At 41.8% G+C, this 27967-nt stretch overlaps 5 protein-coding genes across 5 annotated transcripts; 1 reads left to right on the top strand and 4 right to left on the bottom strand.

Moving 5' to 3' along the window:
* Window positions 1–353: 353 nt before the first annotated feature.
* LOC139222934 (kelch-like protein 26) lies at window positions 354–5921 on the top strand. The gene is made up of 4 exons (XM_070854844.1): window positions 354–2284; window positions 2980–3919; window positions 4024–4191; window positions 4937–5921. The coding sequence occupies exons 1-4, from the start codon at window positions 598–600 to the stop codon at window positions 5457–5459; spliced, it is 3318 nt and encodes a 1105-aa protein (XP_070710945.1). The 5' UTR covers window positions 354–597; the 3' UTR covers window positions 5460–5921.
* cbln11 (cerebellin 11) lies at window positions 5871–8042 on the bottom strand. The gene is made up of 4 exons (XM_070854845.1): window positions 7527–8042; window positions 7377–7442; window positions 7012–7143; window positions 5871–6428 (listed from the first exon to the last, which is right to left on the bottom strand). The coding sequence occupies exons 1-4, from the start codon at window positions 7783–7785 to the stop codon at window positions 6148–6150; spliced, it is 738 nt and encodes a 245-aa protein (XP_070710946.1). The 5' UTR covers window positions 7786–8042; the 3' UTR covers window positions 5871–6147.
* A 149-nt stretch (window positions 8043–8191) lies between these two features.
* On the bottom strand, window positions 8192–11621 carry LOC139222878 (kelch-like protein 33). Its single transcript, XM_070854772.1, has 4 exons — window positions 10769–11621; window positions 9721–10669; window positions 9433–9603; window positions 8192–8784 (listed from the first exon to the last, which is right to left on the bottom strand). Exons 1-4 carry the CDS (start codon window positions 11595–11597, stop codon window positions 8262–8264), a joined length of 2472 nt encoding a protein of 823 aa, XP_070710873.1. The 5' UTR covers window positions 11598–11621; the 3' UTR covers window positions 8192–8261.
* Window positions 11622–12191: 570 nt separating this feature from the next.
* Window positions 12192–21721, bottom strand: LOC139222822 (protein mono-ADP-ribosyltransferase PARP14-like). The gene is made up of 15 exons (XM_070854700.1): window positions 21547–21721; window positions 20241–20374; window positions 17823–19937; window positions 17424–17660; window positions 17082–17306; window positions 16832–16898; window positions 16449–16592; window positions 16251–16310; window positions 15847–16023; window positions 15355–15493; window positions 15167–15222; window positions 14328–14993; window positions 14043–14176; window positions 13766–13943; window positions 12192–13453 (listed from the first exon to the last, which is right to left on the bottom strand). Exons 1-15 carry the CDS (start codon window positions 21719–21721, stop codon window positions 13173–13175), a joined length of 4788 nt encoding a protein of 1595 aa, XP_070710801.1. The 3' UTR covers window positions 12192–13172.
* A 908-nt stretch (window positions 21722–22629) lies between these two features.
* LOC139222989 (macrophage mannose receptor 1-like) lies at window positions 22630–27136 on the bottom strand. Its single transcript, XM_070854911.1, has 5 exons — window positions 27097–27136; window positions 25792–25898; window positions 24518–24895; window positions 23815–24153; window positions 22630–23403 (listed from the first exon to the last, which is right to left on the bottom strand). The coding sequence occupies exons 2-5, from the start codon at window positions 25823–25825 to the stop codon at window positions 23063–23065; spliced, it is 1092 nt and encodes a 363-aa protein (XP_070711012.1). The 5' UTR covers window positions 25826–25898; window positions 27097–27136; the 3' UTR covers window positions 22630–23062.
* Between the last annotated feature and the right edge of the window lie 831 nt (window positions 27137–27967).

The following is a 27967-nucleotide window of genomic DNA, read 5'->3' on the forward strand; positions in this document are numbered from 1 at the left end:
GAGAAACTGGATTGAAAACAATTGGATAACTTGTATGGCCTGTATATATACTATGTATGATAGATGATAGACAAGGAAACAATAATAAGGTAACAAATTGAGGAAACAAAGGAAAGGGAACAAAAGAATTTAACATGGTAATGATGTAAAAAAAAACATTTAGCTTTTAAATTTAACATTTTTAGACGTTTAGCTCATCAACCCCTCACAAATCCTGGTTTTAGGTCTTAGATGGACACCTCAAGCAGTCTAGAATTTCAATTACCTCGTGATAGTACACTGTAAATAGCAACTTCTTTGGGTATGGGCTATCGTGCCACTCTGTTACACTCAGAGGTAGGAGGAGGGAGTGACAGGAGAGGAGAAAACCAACAACACAGCTGGTGTCTGCAGACTGGAAAAGAAAGCTGCTTGCAGCAACAACAACACGATCCAAACAGTGGATTACTCCATACTGCACATACATCATTTTTTTCTGTGTATTACTCCTCATAAACTGCGCAAAAAGTAAGTGATCTGTAATCTTTTGGCCTCTAGAGGTGTAAATGTGTTGAGGGATTAACGGCATTAGCACAAATTAGAGCAACACTGGACACTATGGCTGTAGCTAATCCATGCGTACAGAAGGAGTGGGATGAATGGACAAACAAAAAAGAGATGGGGGAGAGCAAGAAGATGGGACTAAAGGAACGACTGAGACGTTGGGTTCAAGTGATGGTCAGGGAAGAAGAGGAAGTGGAGGAAGAGGACGTGGACAGTGAGGAAGAGGACGAAAATGACACAGGTGAGCAGGGAGAAGAAAAGGAGGAGGAAGAGATGGAGATGAGGGAAGCAGAGGAGACAGAAGAAGAAGAAGAAGAAGAAGAAGAGGGGGGTAACCATGAGATCAGAAAGAGGCATGAGAAGGGAGAAAGGAAGGTGGTTGAGGCAGATGAAAAGCCAGACATGGAAGAGGAAGAGGAAGAGGAAGAGGAAGAGGAAGAGGAGGAGGAAGAGGAAGAGGAGGAGGAAGAGGAAGAGGAAGAGGAAGAGGAAGAGGAAGAGGAAGAACATGAGGTGTTGGAGGTCAATGCGAATCAAGAAGGGGATGAGGATGAACAGGAAGAGGGGAAAGAAATGGAGGAAGCGGAGGAGGAGGGAGAAAATGAGGTAGAGACAGAGAAGAAGGTGAAGGAGGTCCTGGATGAGGATGAAGAGCAGGGCGGGGAGGAAGATGAAGGGGAAGAGGGGTCTCAGGGGCAAGAGCAAATTGGCCAGCGTTGCCTGGCACAGCAATTCAGAGAACAGATGAGAACAATGGAGGATGAGAACATCCTGCTAAACCAAGAAAGGACAAGGCAAGAAGACAAAATGGTGGATGAGGAAGAACACTTGTCTGGTTCAGAGGAATCAGAGAATGGAGATTCTGATTTGGGATCTGAGGACAAATGCTACGAGTTTGACAGAAAAGTGGATGAAGAGAGACCTGCTAAGGCTGAGAAACAATATAAGGAACCCAAAGAAGTGGAAGACCCTAATGCAAAGTTACAGAGGAATGAAAATAGCCTGCAAGGTGGAAGTGAGAAGGGGACAGATTGGGAAGAAACAGCCGCTGGATCTTGTGCAACTCAAGTAGAAGAGTTTCAAGATGCTCCCAAAAAGCCTGAAAATGAGGAGTCCACAGACGATGAGGAAGCAGAATATTTAACGAACGAAGACGCTGATAGTGATGACGACGATGTGGTTAAGATTTACTGCAAGGATGATTATTTCATGGACGTATTTGGCAAATTGAGAGAGTTCAGGGATGCCTCCCTTCTCACTGACCTGACTTTGAGCACACAGGATGGGAAGTGTTTCCGTGTACACTCCCCAGTCCTCGCCGCTGTCAGCACCCTTATCTGGGGAATTTTGAAAAGAGGCAATGTAGGAAACAATAGAGTTCACAGAAAAGTCAATGATCCAAGCGTTGGATTCCACAGGTGGACAATGTCTCTGGCTCCAAAGGTGGATCATGTTGGATTAGAGGCAGTCGTGGAGTTTGCCTACACCGGACTCGTATCCTGTTTGAACAAGGACACTGTGCACCAGATAAAGGCTGCGGCTCAAGCTCTGGGTGCCCCCAGGGTGCTGGACCTCTGCACAAAGGAAGCACAAAAGTCTGCAAAAGGTGGAGGGCGGAAAAAAGAGGATAAGATCTCGGCTGCAGGGCAAATGATGATCAGTCTTCAGTCCATCAAACAGCTGTGGATGAACAGAGAGGGCTGTGACGTCATTCTGGACGCTCTCGGAGGATCGCTTCATGGTGAGTGGACCACCAGTGAGTACAAGTAGAGTAGTAGCCACTTTAGAGGCCACGGTCCTTCGATTTTAGTTGCCCGCCTGAAATTGCATTGTAAGATGTGACACATTTCTTTGCCCTCAGAGGGGTTTCTGTTCTAAATAAAACCTGAACCATGAACTGTCTCTTCAATTGCAGGGAGCTCTCTGTCTAGACAAACCGGGGCTTACTTTACATCAGCTATCATGCATAGCTTTGGCGTCTAAAGGACATGACAGGATTTCTTGGTATTACGTTTCTCAATGCTGCTTAGTGTTTATTAACATGATGGCTCATAAACTCAATAGACTGTTTAAATCTGGTGGAACATTAGGCCGCAGGTCTTGGCCTTTGGTCTCTGCTTTTGCTGTAGATAATGCCACCATGTGGTCATTTATAAAGCACTTGTTTTCAACACTATTCCTACAAATTTCATCTAAACAGTATTAACCAGTAACCGGACAGTATTTGACATGAATAAAATCTTAATTTCAAATACATATCTGCTTTAACTTTGATTTAAGGGTTGCAACAATAACCGAATTTAAAATATCAATAGGAAACATCTTTCATGATATATATATAAATGTAGAAAAATAATAATCCCTAGATTTATCCTATAGTACCATGCATAAATCAGTGACAGTGACTTTATACTGTCTATATTATCCTCCCCTCAGTCCACAGAGTCATCCTGGCTTTGTGGTGTGACTACTTCCGCGGCATGTTCACCTCGGGGATGAAGGAGTCCCATCAGCTCCGTGTGAGCCTTCCTTTCCTTATGGCTTCAGAGCTGGAGGTTCTGATCGACTGCTCCTACTGTGGGGCTCTCCCCCTCAGTTGGAAGTGTGTCTTCGAGATCACCAGCACATCTCTCCAGCTCCAGTTCCAACCTGCCCTCTCCTTATGCTTCAAGTTCCTGCAACAAGAAATAAATCATCACTCCTGCCTGGATGTGGCATCTTTTGCTGGGGCTTACGAGATGGTGCAACTTCTTGAAGTCGCTGAAGATTACATCTTGAGGCAATTCCAAAAGGTGTCACGCACATCAAAGTTCAAGGACCTGCCAGCAAGACAGCTTCTGAAGTACCTGAACAGTCACTCACTCTGTGTCCCATCTGAGCTTGTTGTATTTAAAGCAGTGGTGGGATGGATCCAAGCGAAGCCAAAGAGAAGGCTAAAGCTTGCTAAAGAGCTAATGAAAACCATCCACTTTCCCCTGATGACGTTCATTGAATTCAAAGAGGTCCGGTCTCTGGACATGTGGTCTGATCAAAGCCTGGCAGAGCTCTATGAAGCAATTTTTGAGGATTTCTGTTCAAATGAGACTGCATTGGGGAGTCAGTGCCGCGTCTATCTGCCAAAAGAGAGCCTGGTCTTGGTTGGAGGTGACCGGACTTCCGAAGACCTGGGCTCCCGCAGCATCAGCAGAGAACTCTGGTTTGGAAATTCCATGAAGAACCTTACAGGGATTATAAAGGCCATGGAGTGGAGAAAGTTGGGAGAGATGCCAGAGCCAGCGAGGTTCACACATGAGGTGACTGTGCTCAATGGACAACTATATGTGTTTGGAGGCAAGAAGTATTATGGCTCCATGGACACCCTGGATTCTGTTTACAGGTGCGAGAGGTTAATCTTGGATCCCTCTAAAAACTATTTTGGCTTTTATAGACATCTTTAAATGCCTCTATGATTATATTTCTCTTATTTTACCACATCTGCAGGTATGACCCCCTTCAGAACAGCTGGGAGCGTCTGGCTGAGATGCAGGAAAAGAGATGTGCTTTCTCAGTGGTTGTGCTGGATGGAATGATATATGCCATCGGTGGATATTGTGAGCCCGAGTACATAGAGAGTGTGGAACGATACTGCCCCACCACAAACTCCTGGAGGTACATTAGGAGCGAAAGTAATTTTTCCATGCAAAGTGGATGTTGCATCAAGCACCATATTGAGTAGATGTAGCTAGCTTTATTCCCTAAGAGAGGGGGATCTGAAATATGGCCATCAGAGGATACCCTGCGCTAAAAGTTACAGAATACTGGAGTTGTTGAGATGATGAAGTTTGCCAGCTGTAGATCAGCGCAGATCAGAGGAGGAAAGGATAGAAGAAAGAAGGCTTTTGCAGGGGAAGACTGAACACAATCACTAAGTTTTAGGCAGAAACTAGAGAAAGGCTTGTAGTTCTTTGCTGGAAAGGTTAGTTGAATATGTCCAGGTGATGAAAAGACAGAAAAAAATGCCGTTGAACAATAATCAGCAGAGTGAAATGCAGCTGACATGAGCTATACAATGAATTATTCAGGCACCAGCCATGACTGAAACCCCTTGCTTGACAAAATTGATTAGACTGATTGGAAAGTCAATATTTTCCTTCAAAACACATGTAAAGCATTTTGGAAAACTTCCAAAGTCTACACAGCTTTATGGAGCACTGCAGTAGCTCAGGCAGAACTGGCATCAGCTGCTTTATTTATAGTTCACAATTACTGGCTCATTCACCAGTATGTCATTTACATACAGACATTACTGATACCTCTCATTTGCTGTGAATGGTCAGTTATGTGATGCACTGTGCCCCAGGCTAGACAAAGTTTATATTTTCAGATATTAAAATGAGACGTCTCTCTCTTTCAGCTACACCTGCCCCTTGGATCTGCCTCTGAGAGCCCATGCAGCAAAAGTTTTACAAGGACAAATCTTTGTCTCAGGAGGGCTCAGTGGCAACTACCAATGCCTTTCATCCATGTTTCTGTACCACCCAGAAACAGGAAGCACTTATTTGGCAAACATGGCGAAGCCTCGAGCTCATCACTGCATGGAGACCCTGGGTGAATGTCTTTACGTAGCAGGTGGAATCACCATAGACACCAACATGACTGTTTCTGACCAGCTAGATTGTGAGGTGTACAGTCCAGTGGCTGACTCCTGGACCGCCTTCACATCTCTGTCAGTGCCACATGTAGGAGCAGGAAGTGCAGTTTTGGAGGGAAAGTTTTATGTGCTCGGTGGATACAGCCAGGCGGACTTCAGTGACACGAAGTTGGTCCATCGTTACGATCCCACCACAAAGAGATGGGAGAACGTAGGCAAGATGCCTGGGCCGAACAATGACATACGAGCTTGTCTGCTGTGTTTGCCGGCACATTACCGATTGTAAACCATGGCGATATATGTCATTACTAATGTTAATTACTGCATGTTAATAACAGTGGTATTTTTCAACATTTGACTATCTGAGACAGTGTAAGGATGTTTACAATATTATGTCCCACAATAGCTTGATGGAGGTAAATTCATCTTGTGCAGTATATGAAATAAAACTTAAAGCATGCCAAATGTAGTGATGTATTAAAATGAACTGTACATTATTCAAAAGGTGCTGTAATAAAAATCTTCATCGTTTTAAGTTAGGGATGAGATCAGCATCAGCAGAAATAGCTGATGTTGTAGCTCTTCTAGTTTTAGTGGGAGGCTGGTAAACACACATGTCATTGTAGAAGGTCATGTTTAGTCACCAGAGACAGGAAAAGGGACAGTGTAAGAAGTTTGTTTTGCATTTATTGCTCTGGAGAAGAATCACATATTTATATTTCATTAAAATTTACTTGAAAATGAAAAACATGACTTGTTTTTTTTGGTTTTTTTTAGATTTTTCAGTGAAAATTTGAGATAATGGTACCCAGGATAACAATTCTATGAAATTTTCATATCAGCACGTGCTTTGGGACAGTGCCAGTGTTGACAAACAGATTCCACAGATTGATCACTATCAATACATCACTCTTGTTACACAGGCATCTTTCCTTAGTGTAAAGGCCCACAGCAATGCATCACGACTGCAACATTTACACAGGGAAGACAAGAAAACCACTGAAGGTCGTGTGTCCATTCAGGTTGTCAAACACTCTGCCATTATCCCACAGCTCCATGTGCACCTTATCACCAGCAGCCAGTTGCAGGACAACAAAGTTACTGCTGCTGTCTGAGCCGTCTACTGTCGGGCTGTCATAAGTTGAAACTTGAAGAATGCTGTTTTTCATTAAAATGGCCCCCATGGCGTGAGTATTGTATCCATAGGTACTGAAGCTGAAGTAGTAGAGACCGTTCACCGGTGCCGTGAAGATTCCTGCGACATTAAGAATAATAGAATACTAAAATAAGATAATAATATTCTTGAATATATAAACTTAATATGCTGTTTACATGACCCATATCAAACTCAGAATATTGTTATATTCAGAATAATAGTGCGTGTAAATGTAGTTAATGACTGGAATGTATGCTATGGTGTCTCTCTAAATGATCCAATCCAATGTTAATAAAAATCATGATCAACTGGCCCCAACAGCTGACGTTTGACTCAACCACTAAACTTATGTCACAAACACTGAACTATTTCACATTACACTTGGTCATTTAATCCATTGTCGCTTAGTGCAGCTTTAATCAACCAGCACTGGAGACTTGAGTCAAACAATATCACCTAATGCTTCGACTTTGTTTGAACTTGTCTGAAATACCTGAAGCAGATATGTGAATTTTACAGCCTCGGGACATTTACTGTCGACAAGCAGGCTTTCAAACATAGAAAAACAGCAGTGCCATCTTAAGAAAATCATTCTGCTCAGAGATGCGTGTTTTACTATCTATAAGCACATCCTGAGCACACACACACACACACACACACACAATGAAAGAGTGTACAGTACCTGTATTTTGGTCATAACCATCGCCAGTGTTTGAAAAGACCCTCTTGAAAATCAGGGCCTTGTCTGTGCAGGGTCCTCTGTAAATCTCCCCGGTGTTTGCCAAAGAGACGGAGAACGCGATCTGAGGAGCGCCTGTGGACAGACGGGTCCATGGAGAAAATGTAAATGTTAATATAAAAGACATGACATCAATAACAGAGTGCAAATAATAATTTGATAGCACATCTCTTCCACCATCATCGCTTTCCCATATATCATAATTTAAAGATTAATTTCAGTATGGTCACGTTGTATGTATTTTTTTGGATGAAATATTTAACAATGGTAGCACAGAAACTTAAATACTGCAAATTTGATAATCTTACTTTTAGCACTGCTCTGATTCAGCTTACTGATTGCCTCCTCTGTAGCATCCAGCCTTGTTTGCAGGCCTGTATAAATAAAAAAAAAATACATGAATGAAAACAATGCAGGGTCAAATATGTGGAAATGATTCAACATCACGAGTCTTGTACCTTCATTCTCGCTGCTCAGTCTGTCCACTTCAGCCTTCTGTCTCATCAGCTCGTCCACAGTCGCATTGAGCCTGGCCTCCAGTGCTTCAACATCGTTCTGACATCCTTCTGCATATTTCACTCTGTCCTCCAGGTTCTTTATTAATTCCTCTTTATCTTTCAGCCACTGGCCAGTATTCATGTCACCCCTCTGTCCAAACCCTGGCTCCACAAACAAGAGTCCCAGGAGGGTCGACAAGAGCAAAGTCCTAAACTCCATTTCCTCAATCTCTCATGGATATTTTCCTCGCCGCTTGTGGAGGATCGTTTTCCCTCCACCTTATATACCTGCTGTCTTCACCGAGAAGCGCTGAAGCCCTTAGGGGCCTCCAGTGCAAGTTGTGTCCATTCAGGCCTCTGGGAGGATCACTCAGTAGTAAGGTAGATGTCAAGAAAGACATGCAGAGACTCATATAATCGTATTGTGACATACTGCTGATAGATCATTTTAAATTAATTGTATTATTCATAAATGGTTACTTGTTTAGAATTGAATATTTGATCTTACTCTTATTTTTCAAGAAGTAGAGACTTGGTGTTTACAACAGAATCATTCTGAACTTAAATTTCTATTATTTATTCTACAATTCTAACAATAGAACAGACTTTTAGCTGAACCACATTTGCTAATAACACATTCAAATAAATTTCATCTAAAAAAAAAGAAAAGAAAACATCATCTCAGCGATCAGTGAGTTACTGAAGTCTAAGGTGTCGGGGCAGTCGGAGCAAACAGGCCCGTATGTCAGTTACAGCCCCAGGCACTTTGCCCATGTTCTGCCATCGCTGTGTGCTGGAATCGAACCGGTGGACCAGTCCAGACTCACTGTAATCATCCTGGCAGTACCCTCCCAGCACATAGATCTTCCCCTCCAGGACGACCGAGGCGGCACCCACATGGGGCACGGGCAGGGGCGCAAAAGCGGTCCAAGAATCGGACACAGGATCATACACCTCACAGGCTTGTTGGTCAGTGTAAAACTTCCTTAGGTTACACACACCACCAGCGACGTAAAGGTGGCCTCGCAGGGGCTCCATGCAATGCTGGGCCCTGTCATGGGTCATGTCTGCCAGGTAGGTGGTTCCTCTCTCTGGGTGGTACAGGAACAAGGACACCAGACACACATACTTACAGTTGAAGCCTCCAGAGATGAAGATTCCTCCGTCTATGACGGTGACAGCATGGCCACTCAGGGCCTGGTCCAGGGGCTGCACAAAGCTGAGAGAAATGAAACAGGAGGCATCAGACAGGAGAAGTAGAGGGGTAATATGTGGCATCTACTGTTTATCCCTGAGCTTAGGAGACATGATGGGCAATACCTGTCTGAATTTACCACTACGCTTTATGATGAAAAATATGAAAAAACAAAAGTAGAATGAAATTGCTGCAGTAGTTTGGCAATACAGTAGTTTTGTTAATGTCAGTGAGTCAAACTGATGTGATCTACTGTTTTCTGAGTTGGTTTGAATTAGTTCTAATTCTTATTTATAAGTATTTTTGATACCCTGAACTACTTTTAATTCCAGTGAATGTTGAACAACTTATTGGTGTGTCGACCAGACTCTATTGTGAGTATCTGATAGAGTAAAAATGATGACACCTGCTGGCCAAACTTTAGTATTGCATTTGTAGGAAAGGAAAGAGGATCAAAATATAAGTCAACTCAGAGGTTTCATCCTAAATATTTTGCTCAATATTATATATTATAACCATTAACCACTTGACAAGGAAGGCTCCAATTCAAAACTAGCATGACACCACCATGATATGTGCGATTTTTGGCATCTTAAAGCCAGGCATTGATGCACCTTGCCCCAGCACTTACACTATGCTTTGAAGGGTTGAGACTGTGTTGAGCACTCTTACCTCCAGGAGTCAGTATCTGGGTTGTACCTCTCGACACTGTCTATGTTGACGTTGATCTCCTTATCTCCACCAATGGCATAAAGGTGCTTCTCGTGTACCACCACTGAGAAGTTACTTCTAAACTCCTGCATGTCTGCCAGCCTCTTCCAGCCGCCCTGCACAGGGTCATAACTAGCACGTGTGCGATGATGGTAAAAGTAAAAATGGAAAAGGTGAGGCCACAGACTATGTGATCTAGGTTATTGTAACTGAAAAGAGGATATTTGTGCACTGACTCTTTCTTTTTACCTGTAGACAGATTTCATCATATCATCCTTGGTGTAGAAGTAACATCCTCCAACCACATACAACCTTCCCTTCATTGCTGCGACTCCATGCCTGAACTTTGGCTTGTCTGGTATCTCGCCCAGCTTTCTCCAATCCATCTGCTTCATCAGCCCTGTGCAACTACATATGGAGTGTGCAAACCACAGTTCTCTGCTTGCAATTCGTTGACCCACGTCTGGGTTCAGCTGGTCTCCTCCGACCAGAACTAGAGCGTCCTTGGGATGTCGGACCCGGAAGTGATCCTGGGTTTCTGAAGGGTTGAAAGCAAACTCCTTGAATGCTGAACCATAGAGTTCCACCTCCTTGTCTCCAACGCTCTCCATGCGCAGGTTAACGGCCCTGACCTCCCTGAACTCTCGAAAGGTCATGAGAGGGAAGCGGACTCCGGTCATCAGGAGACCAGCCTGGCCCAATCTCTCCTTTGGATCGGCCTCAACCCAGGAGATCACAGCTCGAAATACGGCTAACTCTGAGGGCACGCACAGACCGTCACTGCGGAGGATGTCTAGAAGCTTCTCTGCTGGTAAGTCCTGAAACTTTGCTGTGACTGACACCTCCCAGAAGTTCCTCAGCGCAAAGTCGTCGGCTTCTTCAAGCAGCTCTGACATCCCGTACGCTTCAGCAAAAGACGCCACATCCAGGCAGGAGCTTGCATCCATTTCCTGCGGCATGAAGCTGAGGCAAAGCGAGAGGGCAGGCTGGAACTGAAGCTGGAGAGCCGTGCAGGCGATCTCGAAGACACAGTCCCAGCTAAGTGGAAGGGTCCCACTGTAAGAGCAGCGAATCAGAGGCTCCAACTCAGAAGCTGACAGGAAGGGAAGGACAACACGGGTCTGATGGGATTCCCTCATCCCGCAGGTGAACATGCTGCGGAAGTAGTCGCTGCTTGCTGCCAGTATAACTCTGTGGGCTGCAGACAGACAAAAGCAAAGTTCAAATCGACGACTATCAAATAATCATCAAGAGGATACCTGAAGATTGCAGTAATAAGAATAATATGTCCACTAACCATGGAATAAAACTCCATCCACGTCCAAAATCACATCACACCCCACTCTCTCTGCCCACAACTGTTTAATGGACTGAAGCGTAATCTTCATTTGTTCTAGAGCAGAGACCTTTCGCTCTTCCTCATCAGGACTTCCACCTTCCTTCATCCTCTCCTTTCTGTTGCAGAGATCCAGTAGTCTAGGGACCTCGAGTGCTTGAGCTGCAGCCTTAATCTGGGCCATGCTGTCCTTGTCCAGAGACAATACAGCTCCGGTGTAGGCAAACTCCACAACTGCCTGCAGCCCAATATGATCAACCTCAGGACCCAGAGACACTGACCTCCTTGGGACTTCTGCATCCTTGTGATTGTCTTCTGATTGTTCTCCACTTTCATCCCTTAGTCTTTCTCTGATGAGGGAGCTGACAGCAGCAAGGATGGGGGTGTGTACATGCAAGCTTTTCTCATTATCAGCAGTCAGAGTCAGGTCTGTGAGAAGAAAGGAATCCCGGAACTCCTTCAGGGTCATGAATACCTCTTTGGGATAGGTTTCACTGCGGTATGCGTGGACCTGACCACCAAGTCCTTCATCCCCAGATGCCCCCTCGCTCATATGCTCCCCAACTGCCCCCTGATTAGTACCACTCACCGTGGCCTCTGACCCCTCTTCCACACCCCTCCCACTCGTCAGCCCTATCCTGGAGTCATTGTAGGCCACGATCCTCCTCAGCTCACGGTTGTCTTGTTCTATCCCTTCTCCGCCTTCTGCTACCACTCTTTTCCGCCTCTCCTTCTCCTTCCTCCATCGCTCTTCCCATTCCATTGGCAGGTAACGCCTGGTAAACTCCATGTCAGTGGCTCGGTTTGACGACAACTTGCAGTGGTCTTCTTGTGGTATTTATAACTACTGACGACATCCAGCAAAACAGAACAGTCTTTTCTTGATGAATTTACTAATCTTCCTCATATTTACCTTTTCTACCTTAACAAATCTGTTTCTTCCTCTTAAATCCTCTCTCTCTCTCAGACTCAATGGTCCACACTGCACAAACAAGCAGCTATTCATAGCTACTGGGTCAGAGAGATTTTGTTTCTAGTGAATCTTGGCATGCACTTCATTGTAATGAACCTGTGGTGGCAATGTCGTGGTATGGTTTTCCCTGTGTGAAGTGTAGGAAAATACTGTGATTTCAAACTTTTGATAATGGTTAAAAGATTAAAATGTCACATGACTTTTCTGTGGCTATAAAAATGGGAATGCAATTCTTTTTTTCCTATTACAAATTTAACTTGGAGTACACTGGAAGCAATAAGACTTATTTGTATAATTGATTTGACAGTTTGACAAATTGTACAATGTGTCACTTTGACCTGTGTATATTCTGTACTTGATGGTCATTCGTTTGTGATACAACACCCACAGAAATCACAATCTAATTCACAAATATTCATTTTATTAAATTAATTCTTTTTTTTTTTTTTACACATTCTTAAAGTGTACTTCCTCTAAAATTGCCAGTAAACGTGCATCACTTGTAAAACTCTTGCGTAATGTATTTTGCTAGTCAAATATTGTGTAATTGAAAGGCAATACATTACAGAACATCACAGTATCATAACAGCACTTCCCAGACAAAGTGTGACCACATTTATATTACAACATATATTTATTTGCTATTGCTTATTTTCTACTGTTGTTTTGTTGTTTTGCTGCTGTAACATGTGAATTTCCCCCTATGGGGGATCAATAAAGAGTCTAAGTCTTAATAAACCAGTAACCTTGGGCAGATTGTTTCACCGCTGGCTGTTCATTGTTGAGAATAAAGGAATTAAGGTTGATATACATTTACATGCATTGTTAAAATTTGCATGGCAATATGTGGTCTTTTACAAAATCATGCAAACTAGATGAAAAATGGATGAATATATATGGATATATATAGATAGGTAGATATGCTCTATACTGAAATCACTGCTAAATATATAAACTTAACTGAAATTAAAAATATCTAGCTGTGTCAAGGCTGTGATGCTTGAATCAAACATCAAATCTGATCTTTAAGCAAAAGAAATTCTGTAAAAGATTAATCAGTAGGATAAAAGAATTAAACTACCCTTAAAGAACAATATTTGCCAAATGAAAGTTATGGCACATTACGAGGACGTAACATTTTACAGTATTGCACCTATTGCTTTCAGCTTTACGTGATTGCAAATGCAGTTATGCAAGGCATGGAAATAGATTTCCAAAAAAGACAAGTATAATTTCAAGGACTGGTACAGAATCATCAGCTTGTTCGGCTGAGATGAAATCCTCTGCTTTTACTTTGCTGAGAAAGAAACTGTGAAAAGTATAAATCTAAGGCACTTATTATTATTATAATACCACTGTAATGTACTGAACCATGACGTTTCTCAGTGTTACTCAGCTGAAGGTGATGAGGTATTCTGGGTAGGCCTGGTCATCGTGGAAGATCACAAACATGGAGGGCAGCTGATTATTGTCCACCACACTGTCGAAACAGTCAGTGGGGTCAGAGCCTCGAGGAGGGGCGACCTTCATGGAGCCTGAACCAAGTTTGTAGCGGCCGGTGAGGACTCGAGCAACGTAGAGCCGTTTCAGTCCTGTCGCGTCTGCTGGGGAATAATTCTTGGCTGAATACTCTGCATCGACTGCAAAGTAAACTCCCTTTCCAAACACTGCACCTGTGATAGAATTACATAAAAAAAAAAAAGACATGTCAACCTAAGAAGGAATTAGTTCAACATTTAGATAGAAAAGAAAACACCACTCTCATGAACCTACAGCCAAGAGCCAGTTAGCTTAGCTTAGTTAAGCATAGCTTGGTAAGGCCAACAGACAGTTAGGCTCGTAACCCCCTGGAAACCACATGTTTCTTTTAGCGCTTTTCCAATAGCACCTCCTCGGCTCAGCTCGACTTTATCTTTAGGTTTTTCCATTAGGTGATAGTACCTGGTACCAGATGTTTCAGGGGAACATGCGATGACTGTCCTTACCATGTACTCCTGTGTAGCTCCTGTCAAATCTGTCCCTTTCAATGCACTTGCATGACTCTGCTGATGTGCCATGGTAGAGGATCTTCTCCCCAAGCTCTGCTGGACCATTCTTGGCTAGAATACGCTGCCTGCATACAGCAAAGGCTTGCCACAGGTACAGGTTCTGCACACGCTCAATCTGAGATCAGAAAATAAACAAGGCATTACTCGTTCTTTACTGTAGGTTTTTGATGCTTGAGATTAGGAGAGACGTGCGTTTCTATGTTGGCATACTCACTTTGCGAATGTTGTGTTTAGCTGTTTTGTGGAAACCCTGGGCTACATCCTGGTACTCTGATGAGTCAGGCTGCAGCTCGACCTTTTTAAAGCATTCTTCGTGCATAGGCTCCCATTGTGTTGGTAACTCTGAGGCTAAAGTATAAATCACACAAATGGATGTCAGGATTTTAACATGATACTTGCCTGAAAGTAGTTGCGAGGCATTTTTAATGAAAAAGAAGAGGGCTTGAACGCAAGCTGCTACATCTAGAGCAAAATGTGGAAACTACAAAATGTGACTTACTTGTTTCAGACTCGATCCTTTTCACTTTGTAAATGATGCCTGTTTGCCAATTTGTGGCTTCACGTGCCTTCAGGTTTACTTTCACCTTCTCACCGTCGGGTGCCATCACCTCTACAAACACTTGGCTCTTTATGTTGGCCTCTTCCAGCAAGTAGTTGTCATGCAGGCTCAGCTCGTGCCAGACTCCATTTACACCCTGAACTGACCACTGGACATTAAGAGCCATCACCGCTTCTTCTTTATCTTGGAGGTCTTCGCTAAGCGCTCTTTGGATTGCTCTGTTTACAAGGTCAATGATGCTCAATACGTCCTTTTTCAGGCCTTTCAGAACATACACCTCTTTTTCTAACCCTGACCGATCTCCAGCTGCTCTCCTGTGCTCCAGGCTTATTTGTAAGACTTTCACTTTTGCCTGCACTGCCTCAAGCTCCATGTCATCAAGCCTGGAGAAATCATGCACATCCACCTCTCTCTCTAACAGCTGCTTCTGCAGGACCCCCTCCAAATCTCTTTGGATGATCCTGATGGCGCCTGGACTGCAGCTAATTATGTTTATCACAGCTGGCGGTGGCTTTATGGAGATGAAGGTTCTGCCTTCAAGTCCTGAAGTTGTGGAGGTTCTTGAATATTTGTCATGCCACTTCTTGAGCTTCTGTTTAGACTTTTCTACAATTAAGAAAAAATAGAGCAACAAAATGAAACAATGTGGATGTGACACCTCATTACAAATGCCCAAATATCTATATCAATATTCACTTGACTATGAAGAATGTTTATCTGTCCTTTCATGTGCCAATCTTTAAGTACAAAACCTTCAAGCATTATAAGAGAAAACAAACCTTTAAGGCTCAGGTGGCGGGTGGCTGTTTGTCCGAAACGACTTGCCAGCTCCGATCTGCAAAAACATATAACAGAACAGGAAGTTTAAAACAAGTTATTCTGATTGGTCAAATGAAACAATCTGTGCTAAAACGTTAACTTTCCCCCACTATTGTTCGTGGCCATATGTGCATGATTCATTTCTGACCTGAAACCTTGGAAGACCGATTCTTGTAGGATGACAACGCGGATGAGTGAGAGGGACTTTGGTTTCAAGTCCGTGATAGCTGAGGTCATGCCATCCAGCATAGCTTTACAAGCTTTGACAGGGTCCATGCCACCCTTACCTGATGGGATATTAAGACAGTGGTTGTAAATCCACATGGAGATGCCAACAGTGATGCCATTTACACCACTTTGTTGCCTTAACATGCTGATATTTGTATCAAATTTTTATCACTGCATTTTCTGATTTGTCATTTCAGTGTTTACTGTACTACAATTCAAAAACAAATATTGGCAGACAACTAAAGACTTAACAGAAATCCATCTATAGATTTCTGGATCTATAATTTGTCGTTTTACTTTTACTTGTTCTTAAACATAACTAGAAATAATCCTTCTTACTATGTTTGTTGTTGACCATATGGCACAAATACACATAAACACTCACACACGTCCATATGCGCACAGTACAAACCAGTATTGATAGCTGGGAAGGCTGCTGAGCTGTAGCCTTTGCTCTCACACTGCTTCAGTATCTTTTTGCACCTCTTCTGGATCATTTTAGGGTCACAATTAAAACTGGCATGAATGATTTCCCTACAGTCAAGCAATCCGGGTCCTGTGGTGCACATACAGTCTGCTGGATTGCCCGCTGACAAAAAAAAACATAAAAGCAAATATTTGAGTGAAAAAACACAAGATACTGACATCAAGTCAAGTTTCAATTCAACTGTTGGACAAGTTTTAACCAATTTACTAGAAAATCAGCAAAAGAAAAAGTGAATTAATACGGTTTTCCATCCACTATTGTTGTGTGAATATTTGGAGCTGTGCATAGAAATAGGTGGGTGTGTTGTTTGTACTGTATTTTTCACTCACCTTTTGCCAACTCTGCTCGAACAGTGGGTCCTGCTGCAGTCAGAATGGCATTGGACACACCTGTGGAGTTTGTGAACACACAGTTACTGTAGGATCTAATCTAACCTTGGTTAGTACAATGACAGAACATCCTAAGGTGCTGTGGTCTTGCACGTCAAAAATCAAATCAAACAAAACATTAAGAAAATCCATCAATACCAATGTGGGTAATGAAGTCAGTTGAGTTGACGATAACATCAGTGCCCTCGTGAATGATGTCACCACGCACCAACTGAAGCTTTACTCCACCCAGCATGGCTGTGACCTCATCATTAGTTATGGAGACATGGCGGTAAAATGAAGCTAAAATCAACAACAAATAAGTAGAATTATGTTTCAGTATTTTCAATAAATCTGCAACAATGTTTAGAAATTTGCATCAAATCAAAAGTCTCTGTGTAAAGGCTTCTAATTGATTGATTGATTGTCCCCCTTGTGGCATCAAAATGATTATTGCAGTTTTAAAGATTGAGGAACCAAGTAACTCAAAGTAAAATCAAAGTCTTTCTCATCCTGAAATTGGAAACAAAATATTCTTTAACCTTGGTTTGGGTCAGCATTGCTCGTAAATCCTCTGAGGTGCAAAGTTTCCTGGGAAGACTGGAAGGCCTGTAGTGACAAAATGAAAAGGCTCAGTCCCACATGCAAGTTTGGCTATTTGCAAATGGTTATTTTGAGGTAGCGTTTTCAGTCCTGGCCACAATGTGAGGTGAAATTCTTTAAATTTGAGCTTGTACTCAATTTTAAATAAATTAGAATCGTTCGTCGTGGATGCTGTCTTATTTTCTTTACCTTGCTAGAGTCTTTGTCACTGGGGTGGATGACAATACGGACCAGGAAAGATGCACTGCTGTTTCGGTTATTTTCAAATACACGGATCTCCTCCAGTAAAACCCTGGATACCACGTTGTGAGGAAAACGCAGGACAGCACCGGTCCCAAGCACAGGGAAAGCAACTGAACTAAAACGTCTGATCTCACAGGAATCCAGAATTTTTCTCAGGCCCCGTCTCAGAACCTGGAAGATTCAAGGGTTAACAAAGGTTACTATACCCAGTGGTTCTTAAAAGAGCAGGAAAAACACAACCTAGATACAGTAAAGACAGAGACATATTCATTGAAGACACTATTTCACCTGGACTGCAGTTCCATCTTGGTTATTATCCCATGGAATGAGGTTCAGAAAGAACACTCCTTTAGATTTAAGTGCAGGCAAGCCCTCCACCAGGACTGTGTCACCAGGTAGTGTTGCTTCTCCTGCTTCCTTTTTAAACTTATCCGTCAGCTGAGATCCAACCATGTTGTACAAAGCGTTCCCAACACGGGTGGAGAGAAGATCATGGCTAGCCATTGGAGAGACCAGGCCATCCACCTAAGAGAACACAGCAATCTAATGTCATCCACTTAAATGATCCTTTATATGCAAACATGCACTGGCAGCACCCAGTAACTGTGGATTGGATCAGATTAGCTTAATTATCAAGTAGCAAAACTTAAATTCTGGTAGCTTCAACATATTGGTAAGATTTCTCACCTGCTGAGTCTCGATGGTTCCCTGAACGATCTCTACACAGACAACATCTCCAGGAGCTCCACCACTTGCTCCTCTTGCTGTGTCTAGAGCAACAGCACCCAAATCACCTGGAGCACTGTTTCCAGTACTGATCCCTCGCAGGAGCCGGTCACAGGCTTCGTGCATGGCCCTCACCACCTCTCCTCTGTTATCAATCAGGATGATTCTGCTCAGACTTCGCCCTCCCTGACTGCCAAACTCTTTAACAACTGTTACAATGGCCTCACAGCACACAGAGATAGGAATCCCGAATACCCCTGAGCTGATACAAGGAATGGCTATAGACTGAAATTCCATCATTTCTGATAAATTCAGAGCAGAACGGACAGCTTTTTCCAGTAGGATCCTCTCTCTGCCGCCTGCTGTTCCAGCTACAGGCCCAACAGCATGCAACAGTTTCTTGCAGTTTAAGTTCCCCCCTGTGGTCACCACCACTTCACCTGTAGCAACTTTCCCGATACGCTTCACTAAGTTCGTGCTCTCACTCTGTACTTCAGGACCACCTGCTTTACTCAGAGCAGCAGCAACACCTCCACAGTGGTCCAGATCTTCATTGGCAGCGTTCACCAGGGCATCAGCATCCTGTTTGGTGATGTCACCATGACACACCAGCACCTGGAGCCCGTCACAAAGACTGTAGCTGGCAACTGTTGCGTTTCCTGTACTCAATCCTGCACCAGATGCCAAACTCTGTCTACAAGTGTCAGATTGTTCTCGAAGCTGTATGAGACACTTCTGAGAATGAGCAACACGACAGATGCTTTCTCTTCCAGAGGGACTTTGGAAGTGCCTCACCCCTGGCAGGTCAATGGTGACTGTGCTCTGAACAAGGGAGTCCAGAAATGGACCTAATCTGTTCCTGACCTCGGTCACTTTACTGGATGGACCTCCCAGCACAACCACAGACTCAGAAGATGTTAAAGGATGGAAGGTAACACCAGAACAGTCAAAACCATGCAGCTGCAGCAATTCTGGTAACTGTTGTGCTAACTCTGGGAAAGGGAGAATGACTTTGCCTTCTATGCTTGACTGGTCCAAAATAAACTGTGTGACAGCTTCACTCAGCTCCTCGACCTCTTTGGTGTGGCCCAGCAGGCACACCGAGGCGTCAAACACGACCTGAGCCCTATACTGCCCTCGGTTCATCTCATTTGTCTTGAGCTTAAGCTTCTCCTGAAGCTCAGATGGCACAGAAGAGCAGTTAGGAACATCAATTTTGACTTCTTTGAATTCTTCTTTCAGTTTTTTTACTGCCTTATCCAGTTTATCAGCAGAGAGGGAGAAGAAACACAGCTTTGTGTCTCGTAACTCTACTTCCACGTTGTCTCCAACCCCTAAAAAGCCCCCAAGCACCCCTGGACCTCCATACACTTTCCTTAGGAAGGCCAGAAAATGTGGACTCTTGTCAGAAACTGTCCTTCCTAACACCAATCTTTCCATATCAGAGATCCTATCTCCAGCCTTCAGAATCTCCTCTGCAGAACCTTCCAAAACTATCTGACCTGCACCTCCCTGCATGACCTTCACTCCTGGAAAGTCTTGTGACAGACTGCGTTCAATGTCCTTCCAGAGGAGACGGACTTTGGCCTCGCCTAGTCTACGGATACTGGTTTGCCTTTCACATAAAGTTGAAGCTCGTTTAACACGTGACACCTCTACATCCACCAACCGGGCGTTCACCTGAGAGCGTTCCCCAACCACAACAGCCATCCCAACCTCGCTGTACACCTTCACCTCATCTGTGGTCTGACGAGAGCTGCAGGACTGAAGCAGAGCTTTAACTTTATGGGAGTCCACCTCATAGTGGCACAGGTAGCCATCAAAAACTTTGTCTACCTCGGCTTTCCAGTTTCTACCTTCAACTGCAGCACCAGGTTGAGTTAAACTCCTGACTAAAACCTTCTCCTCCTCTGGGTGAAGCTGGGCAGAGCAGGCAACAGAGGCCAGGTCTCTCTCTAGTTGCTTCCCAGCCTTGGGACATTCGTTTAGGTATCGAATGAGGTAAGAATCAAGTCGTAGTTCATAATTTTTATCACTTGGTGGAGGAATTGAGGCAGAATTGGACTTTGGACTCTGCTGTTGGAGAGATATAAAAAATATACCAATTTTGATACAGTTTTAAAAGTGTTATTGTTACAAGTGTTTAAGAAAATGATTGACAAGATTGAGACATCCATGGTTGACTAATAGTTAGTGTAGCTTAACCATCACTAATAAATTGGACACATTACCCTGAGCACTTTGATACAAAACCAGTTTAACTTTTTCCAATTGCAGACAATTAAACAATGAAAATCGTTTTTTTGTAATCAACTATAATAATTGTTCTTTTCAAGTTTTATGTGCAGAACTTACTTTTTGAAGACTTTTCACACAGACTTGTGATGAAGTTAAGTCCAGTCTTTGGCTAACTGACTTGCTTGCAGGTCCTGGGCTGTCTCGCACTGTCAGCACCAGAGGACGACCAGCAAACTCCAACACATGTTCACGCCTCTGCAAGACTCTTTGCTGGGCTGAGACACAAAAAGAGACATTACCTAGTGCGGCTTTTGTCTTTCACCACTAGTTTGCTGCTTTGCTGCCCCATCCTTCACCCTCTCTCTCTGCCTCTGTGCTTTTTTTAAATGAAATGAAATGCTGAATCATGAATTTTTCCCCAGCTGTGTGCACGAAAAACATGTGCAACTGTGCTAAAAACTGAGCTATTAGCAAAACAAAAATTGTACTTTACTTGTTAATCGAATAGAATGAATTTGATCATTAAGGATCCTACAGGGCCGAGACCCAGGAGCCAAAAAAAAGGTACAATCGGATGGAAAACAACCACAGAAACAAAAGTAGGACTGTGAGACAGCTATAAAGATACACAAAACAACTACAAAGTTCTAGAAACAACAACAGATGAAAAATTCCTTCAGATAAAATTTTTTTAAAAGGATATTAAATGAGAGCAAAGAGATGAAAAAAAGATACAATATCACTACAAATAGACATGAGGGACCACAAATGACGTAGCTGTGAGGTTTTCCTTCAGTCTGGGTACGTTGTGAGGGGCCAGGAAGGAGCCCATAGTGTCCCAGTCTGTCAAAGCTCACAGCCACTGTGCAGTTTTTAATGCCAACAGCAAGTAGTTAAAGAAATGACAAAAATCACATTACTGCATTTGTGTTAACTGAAGCAAAAATAGAAATGAGGCTTCACAAAAAACTGTGTTAACAAAACTAAAATTATAGAGAAAACGGTCTAGTTTCCATCTTTTTATTACACGATATGTTTTCTTGCTTTACTGTTTCTTCTAAACCCTGAAGCTGTTAAAAACTTAGCTAAAATTAAGCATTAAAGAAATTAAACTAAACTAATCAAACCTGAAAGTGAAGTTGAAAACAAGAAGGTAAAGCACTACAGCAGTCTTGCTTTACAGTGCAGTGATCAGCTGTGATTAAACACAGGCCTTGGCCATCTCTTTTCAATGCAGCTGTTGCCTTTAAGAAGTTTGATGTGATATCAAATATGAAATACTGCATCAATATACGAAGTCTATGATTCTTTCCATAAAAAAGAAGGGAAAAAAAACTTCTCAAGGAGGCACACTTTCACTTTCACTTGCACAGGACATTGCACCACCTGATCGAACAAAGAAAGAAGCAAACTCATCAGAATAAACACTCAAAATCACGCATCTTACCATCTCGGTGTTTAAACGCAATGCTGTAAACTTTCTCTCTTATTTCTGTCAGTGAGCCGCAGTCTCCTCCTGCTGATTTGCGGCGGATTTGAAAGTACTTTTCTATCTTCCTCCTCTGCTCTTCGTCCAAATTGGGACACTCGAAGAAAACCGGGTACTGGTGAGGAGCCTCCATGGCCGGAAACAGTGGACACACTCTATAATTACTAATTCTGGTGGTGATAATAGAGACTCAGCTGGTGAACCTGCTTCAGCTCTGGTCTTCTGTCCGATGTGCCTGCAGGCCCTCTGGTGTTGGCAGCAGAAAACACAGGCCTCCTACTTCCTGCTGCACACTTTCAACTGCCTGCTGATTCACAGCACAGGAAAGCAAATGTACATTTACTCAAACACTTTTCTTGAGTGTATTAATTTTTGAGGTAGGTTTCTAGATTGCACCTTAAAATACAGATTTAAAACAGCGTTTTTAATCATTTTGGTGCCTGTAACTGTCCAGTATGTCATATAACAGCAAAGATTTGAATGAAAAAGAAAAAAAAAAGAAAGAAATACTGAAAATGATTTATCAACTAAATGTATCTGATTTATTTATCATCATATATATATATTTATTATTCATTATTATCATGTGACCATTCAGAGAGGGGTGCGCCAACCTTTAAGTTGTGAGCCATCGGATTCAAATATACATGTTTTAATATATTTTATATTTATAAAAAAGTTAAAAATGCGCTCCTAAACCACTTCTGCTACATTACTAAAATGGTGCTTGAGCATTGATGCATCAGTATTACAAAAAAAAAACAGGGACCTTTAGTGACAACATTTTTGTACTTTTACATAAAGTATTTTTACTGTGTTGTTCTGGTACTGGTCCTGAAGCGGTCATCATCAGTGTACGTTTTAAGTATTTTCTTATTTATATTTATTCTTTTGAGATTGTAAAATATTGCTCTTTGTTACGTTCTATTGTGATGATTTTCAGTAACAAGTTAAAGGTAAAAGGTAGGCTGAATTTTCACTCTCAAATTACGAATCACTTGTGTAAATATTGAACATACAAAAAATAAAAGAGAAGCCGCCTATTGTTTATTGGTTTATTCAGCATCAGAGAACACATTGATTTGTTTACATACGTACTCAAAACATGCATTAATCACAGAGATATGATTTTACATAGTTCATATTCCAAAGTGAGTATATGAAATGATTACTATAGCAAACAATGTGCGTGTGTGTGTATGTACACACATATACATATAACCACATATAAATAAACCATATACATATATAGATATATACCAACTACAACACGAAAAAAATATCTTTATTAACTGTCATCTAAAATTAAGAAAAGTCATTCAGAGGTTTCTGAATCAGGACAAGGGGACAGAGAAACATTATAGCTATTTAAAACCCAGATATCAGACTGTAAATGCTGTACACCCTTTAGTGTGATGTAAGTCAGTTGTAGTCAAGGGAAATACACCAGAAACATAAGGTGGTGAGGGTTCATTTATTCTAAAGCACAGATGAAATTATACTTTTCTGTATCTTGCTTTTTGATCCATTTGTGATCTTTGTTCATGGCTACAGCGTGGTCACAACTCACAGTTTTATCCCCTGGACCCCAGTTCTTATAGCAGACCAGCTTGTCGTTGACCCAGAACCACAAATCCAGAGTGCAAGTGTAACGCAGTCCCAGCCAGACAAAATCAGTCGAGGCCTCACTGACTTTCCGTGCGACCCAACGCTGCTCAGCATAGTTAGTGATGGAGACCAGGTCACCGTAGCACTCTCTGCAGTGCTTTAAGGCCTCCTCCCAGGTCTTGTCCTCTTTGATCAGGATCACTTTATCTGTCATGGAGGAAAATGAGACAAATATCCAATATGAATTTTCAAAGGTCAATCTTGAAATGAAAACAGGACAGCTTGATTAAGCCTAGCTCAGAGCCAGTAGCAGCACAGCACACTCTCTGATGTGAACAGGACGGATCCAAATAAAAGCTTCACAATTTAAGAAAACAAATGATTGTAAATAGAAATATTTAACAGATGTAGCTTATGTACGTGTTCCTGTGAGGCAGGAATACCGACTAGAATCAAGATGTGAAATTCAATGTTTTTTTTAATAAACGTACTCGCGACTGAAAGAAATACAACATATATGCCTAAATAGGTGAGTAAATGAGCAGATCAGTAGAATCACCCAGATCTTCAGACTGTTCCCAGTCCAATCCCTGCAGAGCAAACTATGAAAAAGCTCACCTTTATAGCAGAAAAAGGACTTTGTTTCATTACAGTTATCATTCTCCCATCTGCCTTTTTTATCCATCGTGGCACATCTCAGGCCTTCTTCATCAAAATCATCCTCCTGCCAGTTTCTGAAAGAGACATCACTCCTGTCCGACCAGCTCCATTTGTCTCTGAACAGGCCGATTATCCAGGACGTTGTCTTAGACTGATTTATCTTACTGGTTAGTTCGTTGTCTTTTAACTGGTTTCGGCCACTGACCAGGTCTGTGTACTTCTCTCTGCAGTACGTCTGAGCCTCTCGCCACGATTTCTGCTTGTAAATCAAATGGAATTTGTCGGATCGTTTACGGCCTGTGGAGTAAACAGACATACTTGTAGTTTATGTGTTTTGAGGAAATACACATCTTTAAAAGTAACATCTTCCTCAGAATTGATGACATTTGCTTGATTTCAGTGCCGCTCAGAGAATTTTCTCAGATGTCTTAGAGTCTATACAGAAAAGGGCAGGCAAGCTGTCTTCAATCTTTGTGTTAAGTGTAGAACCACGTAGACACGAGAGTTTGCTGAAGTGACATTGATTAGGATTCGTATAAAAAAGTTATTGGACTTGGACATGTCACACCAGCTCATCTTACTTTCTTGACGTGAAAATAAAAGGTTATGAGGTTATGTTAGACAGGATGTACAAAATAGGATTATAGTAATATATTCTCACCATCGTAGCAGATAAAGCTCTCCTTCTGAGTACACGGGATAGCCTGCCATCTTTGCTCCTTCATCATTCCACAGTTCTTTTCTGGTGGATCCACAATTGACTGATTTTTGTTGTACTCCACCCCTGGCAGAGACCAGTGCCACTTTGCTTTGCTTCCTTTGGACAACCCGATCCAGACCTCCTCTCCAGATCGACCCTCTGCATTTAGTTTTTTCTTGAGTCTTGTCACGTCTGCATTGTTATGCACCATGGCCAGGTCTGTAAATGCATTTCTACAGTGGTTCTGGGCTTTTTCCCAGGTCTTTTTCTCTTCAATGAAGTGGTACTCGTAGTGGAGACACGCGATGAAGGAACACTGACCTAAAACCAGAGAAAACACTGCAGTGATGGAGCAGAAGAGTTGCAAGCATTTCAAAAGTGAAACCAGAATCCTGAGCACCCAGGACACTCAAACTACTCACACCATCATCTTTACTTCAATGGGACTCTGAGTCCAGTTGATAAAATTCTTTGCAGTGTCTCTCGTTGTGAATGGAACCCCTTCATGATTACATTTCAAGAGGTCGAAAATAAAATATATTGAGAGAGAGAATTGAATTTCTCTCCATTAAATCCTGGTCATATATATATTACATTATATATGTAATATTGTTATTTTAATTCTGTCAAAAATTATTTGATGATCACACACTAACAACACACGCTTCCACAGTCTTTCACGAATACACACACAAGAGCAAGTGATCATTATTTCATCATTTATTATTATTATTTTTTACTGTTTTATTGATTCTATGAATTCTACCTATTTCCTTTTTCTTTTTTACAATAGTCTCTGATGACTTGTATCGCTGTTCATGTTAGTATTTCCTGGGTTCATTCATTGATGTTGTCTCTCTTTGCGCTTTGGCGACACATGTTAAATGTCAGTCATGCCAATAAAGCCTGTTGAATTGAATTGAATAAGAGAGACAGAGAGAAACAGACAGTGACTTTGACTTTTAACTTCCTTCTTTTTTAAAAACACCTCTATGAAGTCTAACCCCAATCCCTCCACACACACATTAAAAACCATTAAAAGTCATTAGAACTCTTTATCATAACCAGATAACCACATTTATCCCCTTCATTCTACAAACAGTCTCACATCCTACACATACTCGCCCCTGAAGAGACAGAGAGAATACACTGAACACACCTCTGTTGTGTTTTTGCATGCTGTACAATGGCACTACAGTAGCACTGCTATAGATGTGGCACACTGATCCACTTACCCATCAGAATCAACACCAACAGACTCCACTGCATCTTTGCTCCGTTCGATGAAGCTGATGTTTCAGCTTGCAGCGAGCCAAAACACGAAGTCTTTAACAGCTTGTGTCTGTGGAGTGAAATACACATAAACACTTGGTGTGTGTCAAGATTGGCCCTTATAAGGAAGGTGAATTTTGGACGGTAGGAAATATGCAAATCGGTGAACTATAGGCCACACAATGATTTTTAAGAGCGTGTCCCAGTTTGAGTAAGTCAACAAGCCTTTCTGTGTGCTCAGGCTAAATAAACTATATACTGCTCTAATAAGGAAGAGGAATATCAGGAAATATGTAAATTAGAATCCATAAACCAGATACAACACTGGTTCACATTCAGAAATCTCATTTTAGCCCATTTTGGTAAAATGCATGATTTGAGTAAAATACACAATGTCCATTCCTGGACAAAATAACAGAAACACCAGTACAGCATATAAGTGTAACACAATGCCACAGCCCTGCAATAAACACCTCATTTGGAACCCTGTTTCCCAAAGACGATCGATCACAGAGGTGACGCAGAGCAGTTGTTGCGAATGTTTTAAAATGTTTGCACACATCTCACAAGAGCAGCTCCTATGTGTGGATGTGTGAGCAGTGTGCCACCCGCAAATTAAACGAAATCCAACTCACAGACCAGTAAAAAACAAAAAACTCAGCTCCAGCTGGCCGAAGCTCACTTTTAGGTGTTAATTTTTACTTTTACATCTTTACACTAAAGCCACTATGAACTGTAAATGATAAACAGCAATGATAAAGCAGATAAACAGAATAACACAAAGTTAAATTCTAAAGCATTTTAAATGTTAATTCAATTCAATTCAATTTTTAAATTCAATCACTAATTTGCTCTATAAAATACAGAATTATTAGTTCAGAAAATAGTTTTATTACTTTTTCAATTAAGATGTACTCAATTTATTCATAATAGCATTTTGAAATTGTACAGTAAACTGTACATGACAATATAATTAGTCAACATTCACACTTCAGGCTCCATATTTCTAATGTAGAATTATTGTTTCAATGAAACCAGGTTACAAGGAGTTTTATCTGTTAATTCAAAACACCCCTCTGGCAGTGTCAACAGAAACCGAACAACCCACATTAATCTTCACAAAGGTAATATTTACTGAGGCAGTATTGTATTATACTGAATACTGAACATAACAAAATGAAATAAAAAAAGACAACAAAGTTACTAAATCACCTGAGAACACCAGATTAAGAATAACACTTGACTGATTTTACATTATTTTAACTTACATCTTGTTCGTCCCTCTCTGCTCGGCTTCGCTCTGCTCTGATCTCTCTCCTTTCTGCGCTGTGACACCGTCAATGTACAGTGTATATATTATGAATACACGCTCGCCCTGGCTGCCACAGTAAAGCCAACATTTGAATATCAAAATAGCTGACAACAATACTGCCTTGTCCTTTAGGAGAGAGGTGAGTTGATGTTATGTTACAGGAAGTGACGCCTGTAAATATAGTGAAGATTAATCCGTTTTTAAAGAGAATTCAGTCCTAATTATTCTCTGGTTGTTTTGTTGCATCTTATACTTATACAACAAGGCAGATATACTGATTCACTTAGTGCAGACATACATGTATTTGTGTCAGCCGATAAGTAGCCTCCATTGTCCCAGACCCTCATCTCGTGTTTGCTTATTGTGTGTTTATATAAAAAGAAATATCCTGATATATAATAATCAGATTTATCAGACTGTTCAATATCAATACAGGAAAAGCGTTCAATTTATGTACAGGGAACTATTCAGTTCAACTTTTCAACTTTACAATTCAACATATATGGACAGTTTAATACATTTAATGGGATCTCACGGGGGCCATATAAATCTTACCAAGTTACTGCATGTAGTTTTCTTCAGGAAACTTCCCAGGAAGTCATCAGGAAATGATTTGAAACAAACAAACACATTCATTAACCATCATTGGCAAATCAGCCCTGTTTCCAATGGCAGCGGGAAGCTGTTTTCAGCAAACAAGCTGCTACAAGTGTTGGTTGGCATCACCTCTCCAACATACGCATTCTCATCGACTACTATTGTTAAACTACTCAGTAGTTTTTCTACAACAGTATGGGTTTTGGCCATTTTGATGAGCTGCCTGTTAA

Source organism: Pempheris klunzingeri, chromosome 23, assembly GCF_042242105.1.
Source record: "Pempheris klunzingeri isolate RE-2024b chromosome 23, fPemKlu1.hap1, whole genome shotgun sequence".
NCBI classification, from domain to species: domain Eukaryota; kingdom Metazoa; phylum Chordata; class Actinopteri; order Acropomatiformes; family Pempheridae; genus Pempheris; species Pempheris klunzingeri.

What these genes read in the sequence shown, in the direction of transcription:
- LOC139222822 (XM_070854700.1), bottom strand. Translation starts at nt 21,721, where the DNA reads ATGGAGGCTCCTCACCAGTACCCGGTTTTCTTCGAGTGTCCCAATTTG. An exon ending in TCGAGCAGAGTTGGCAAAAG is followed by an intron (nt 16,024 to 16,250) that starts GTGAGTGAAAAA and finishes TTTTTTTGTCAG; the next exon opens with CGGGCAATCCAGCAGACTGT. An exon ending in TCGGTCTTCCAAGGTTTCAG is followed by an intron (nt 15,223 to 15,354) that starts GTCAGAAATGAA and finishes ATGTTTTTGCAG; the next exon opens with ATCGGAGCTGGCAAGTCGTT.
- cbln11 (XM_070854845.1), bottom strand. Translation starts at nt 7,785, where the DNA reads ATGGAGTTTAGGACTTTGCTCTTGTCGACCCTCCTGGGACTCTTGTTT. An exon ending in GAATCAGAGCAGTGCTAAAA is followed by an intron (nt 7,144 to 7,376) that starts GTAAGATTATCA and finishes GTCTGTCCACAG; the next exon opens with GCGCTCCTCAGATCGCGTTC. An exon ending in TGGTTATGACCAAAATACAG is followed by an intron (nt 6,429 to 7,011) that starts GTACTGTACACT and finishes TTAATGTCGCAG; the next exon opens with GAATCTTCACGGCACCGGTG.
- LOC139222989 (XM_070854911.1), bottom strand. Translation starts at nt 25,825, where the DNA reads ATGCAGTGGAGTCTGTTGGTGTTGATTCTGATGG. An exon ending in GTTGGTGTTGATTCTGATGG is followed by an intron (nt 24,896 to 25,791) that starts GTAAGTGGATCA and finishes CCATCACTGCAG; the next exon opens with TGTTTTCTCTGGTTTTAGGT. An exon ending in GTCCTTTTTCTGCTATAAAG is followed by an intron (nt 23,404 to 23,814) that starts GTGAGCTTTTTC and finishes CCTCCATGACAG; the next exon opens with ATAAAGTGATCCTGATCAAA.
- LOC139222878 (XM_070854772.1), bottom strand. Translation starts at nt 11,597, where the DNA reads ATGGAGTTTACCAGGCGTTACCTGCCAATGGAATGGGAAGAGCGATGG. An exon ending in ATGATGAAATCTGTCTACAG is followed by an intron (nt 9,604 to 9,720) that starts GTAAAAAGAAAG and finishes CACACGTGCTAG; the next exon opens with TTATGACCCTGTGCAGGGCG. An exon ending in CCAGATACTGACTCCTGGAG is followed by an intron (nt 8,785 to 9,432) that starts GTAAGAGTGCTC and finishes CATTTCTCTCAG; the next exon opens with CTTTGTGCAGCCCCTGGACC.
- LOC139222934 (XM_070854844.1), top strand. Translation starts at nt 598, where the DNA reads ATGGCTGTAGCTAATCCATGCGTACAGAAGGAGTGGGATGAATGGACA. An exon ending in TCTCGGAGGATCGCTTCATG is followed by an intron (nt 2,285 to 2,979) that starts GTGAGTGGACCA and finishes TCCTCCCCTCAG; the next exon opens with TCCACAGAGTCATCCTGGCT. An exon ending in CCCACCACAAACTCCTGGAG is followed by an intron (nt 4,192 to 4,936) that starts GTACATTAGGAG and finishes TCTCTCTTTCAG; the next exon opens with CTACACCTGCCCCTTGGATC.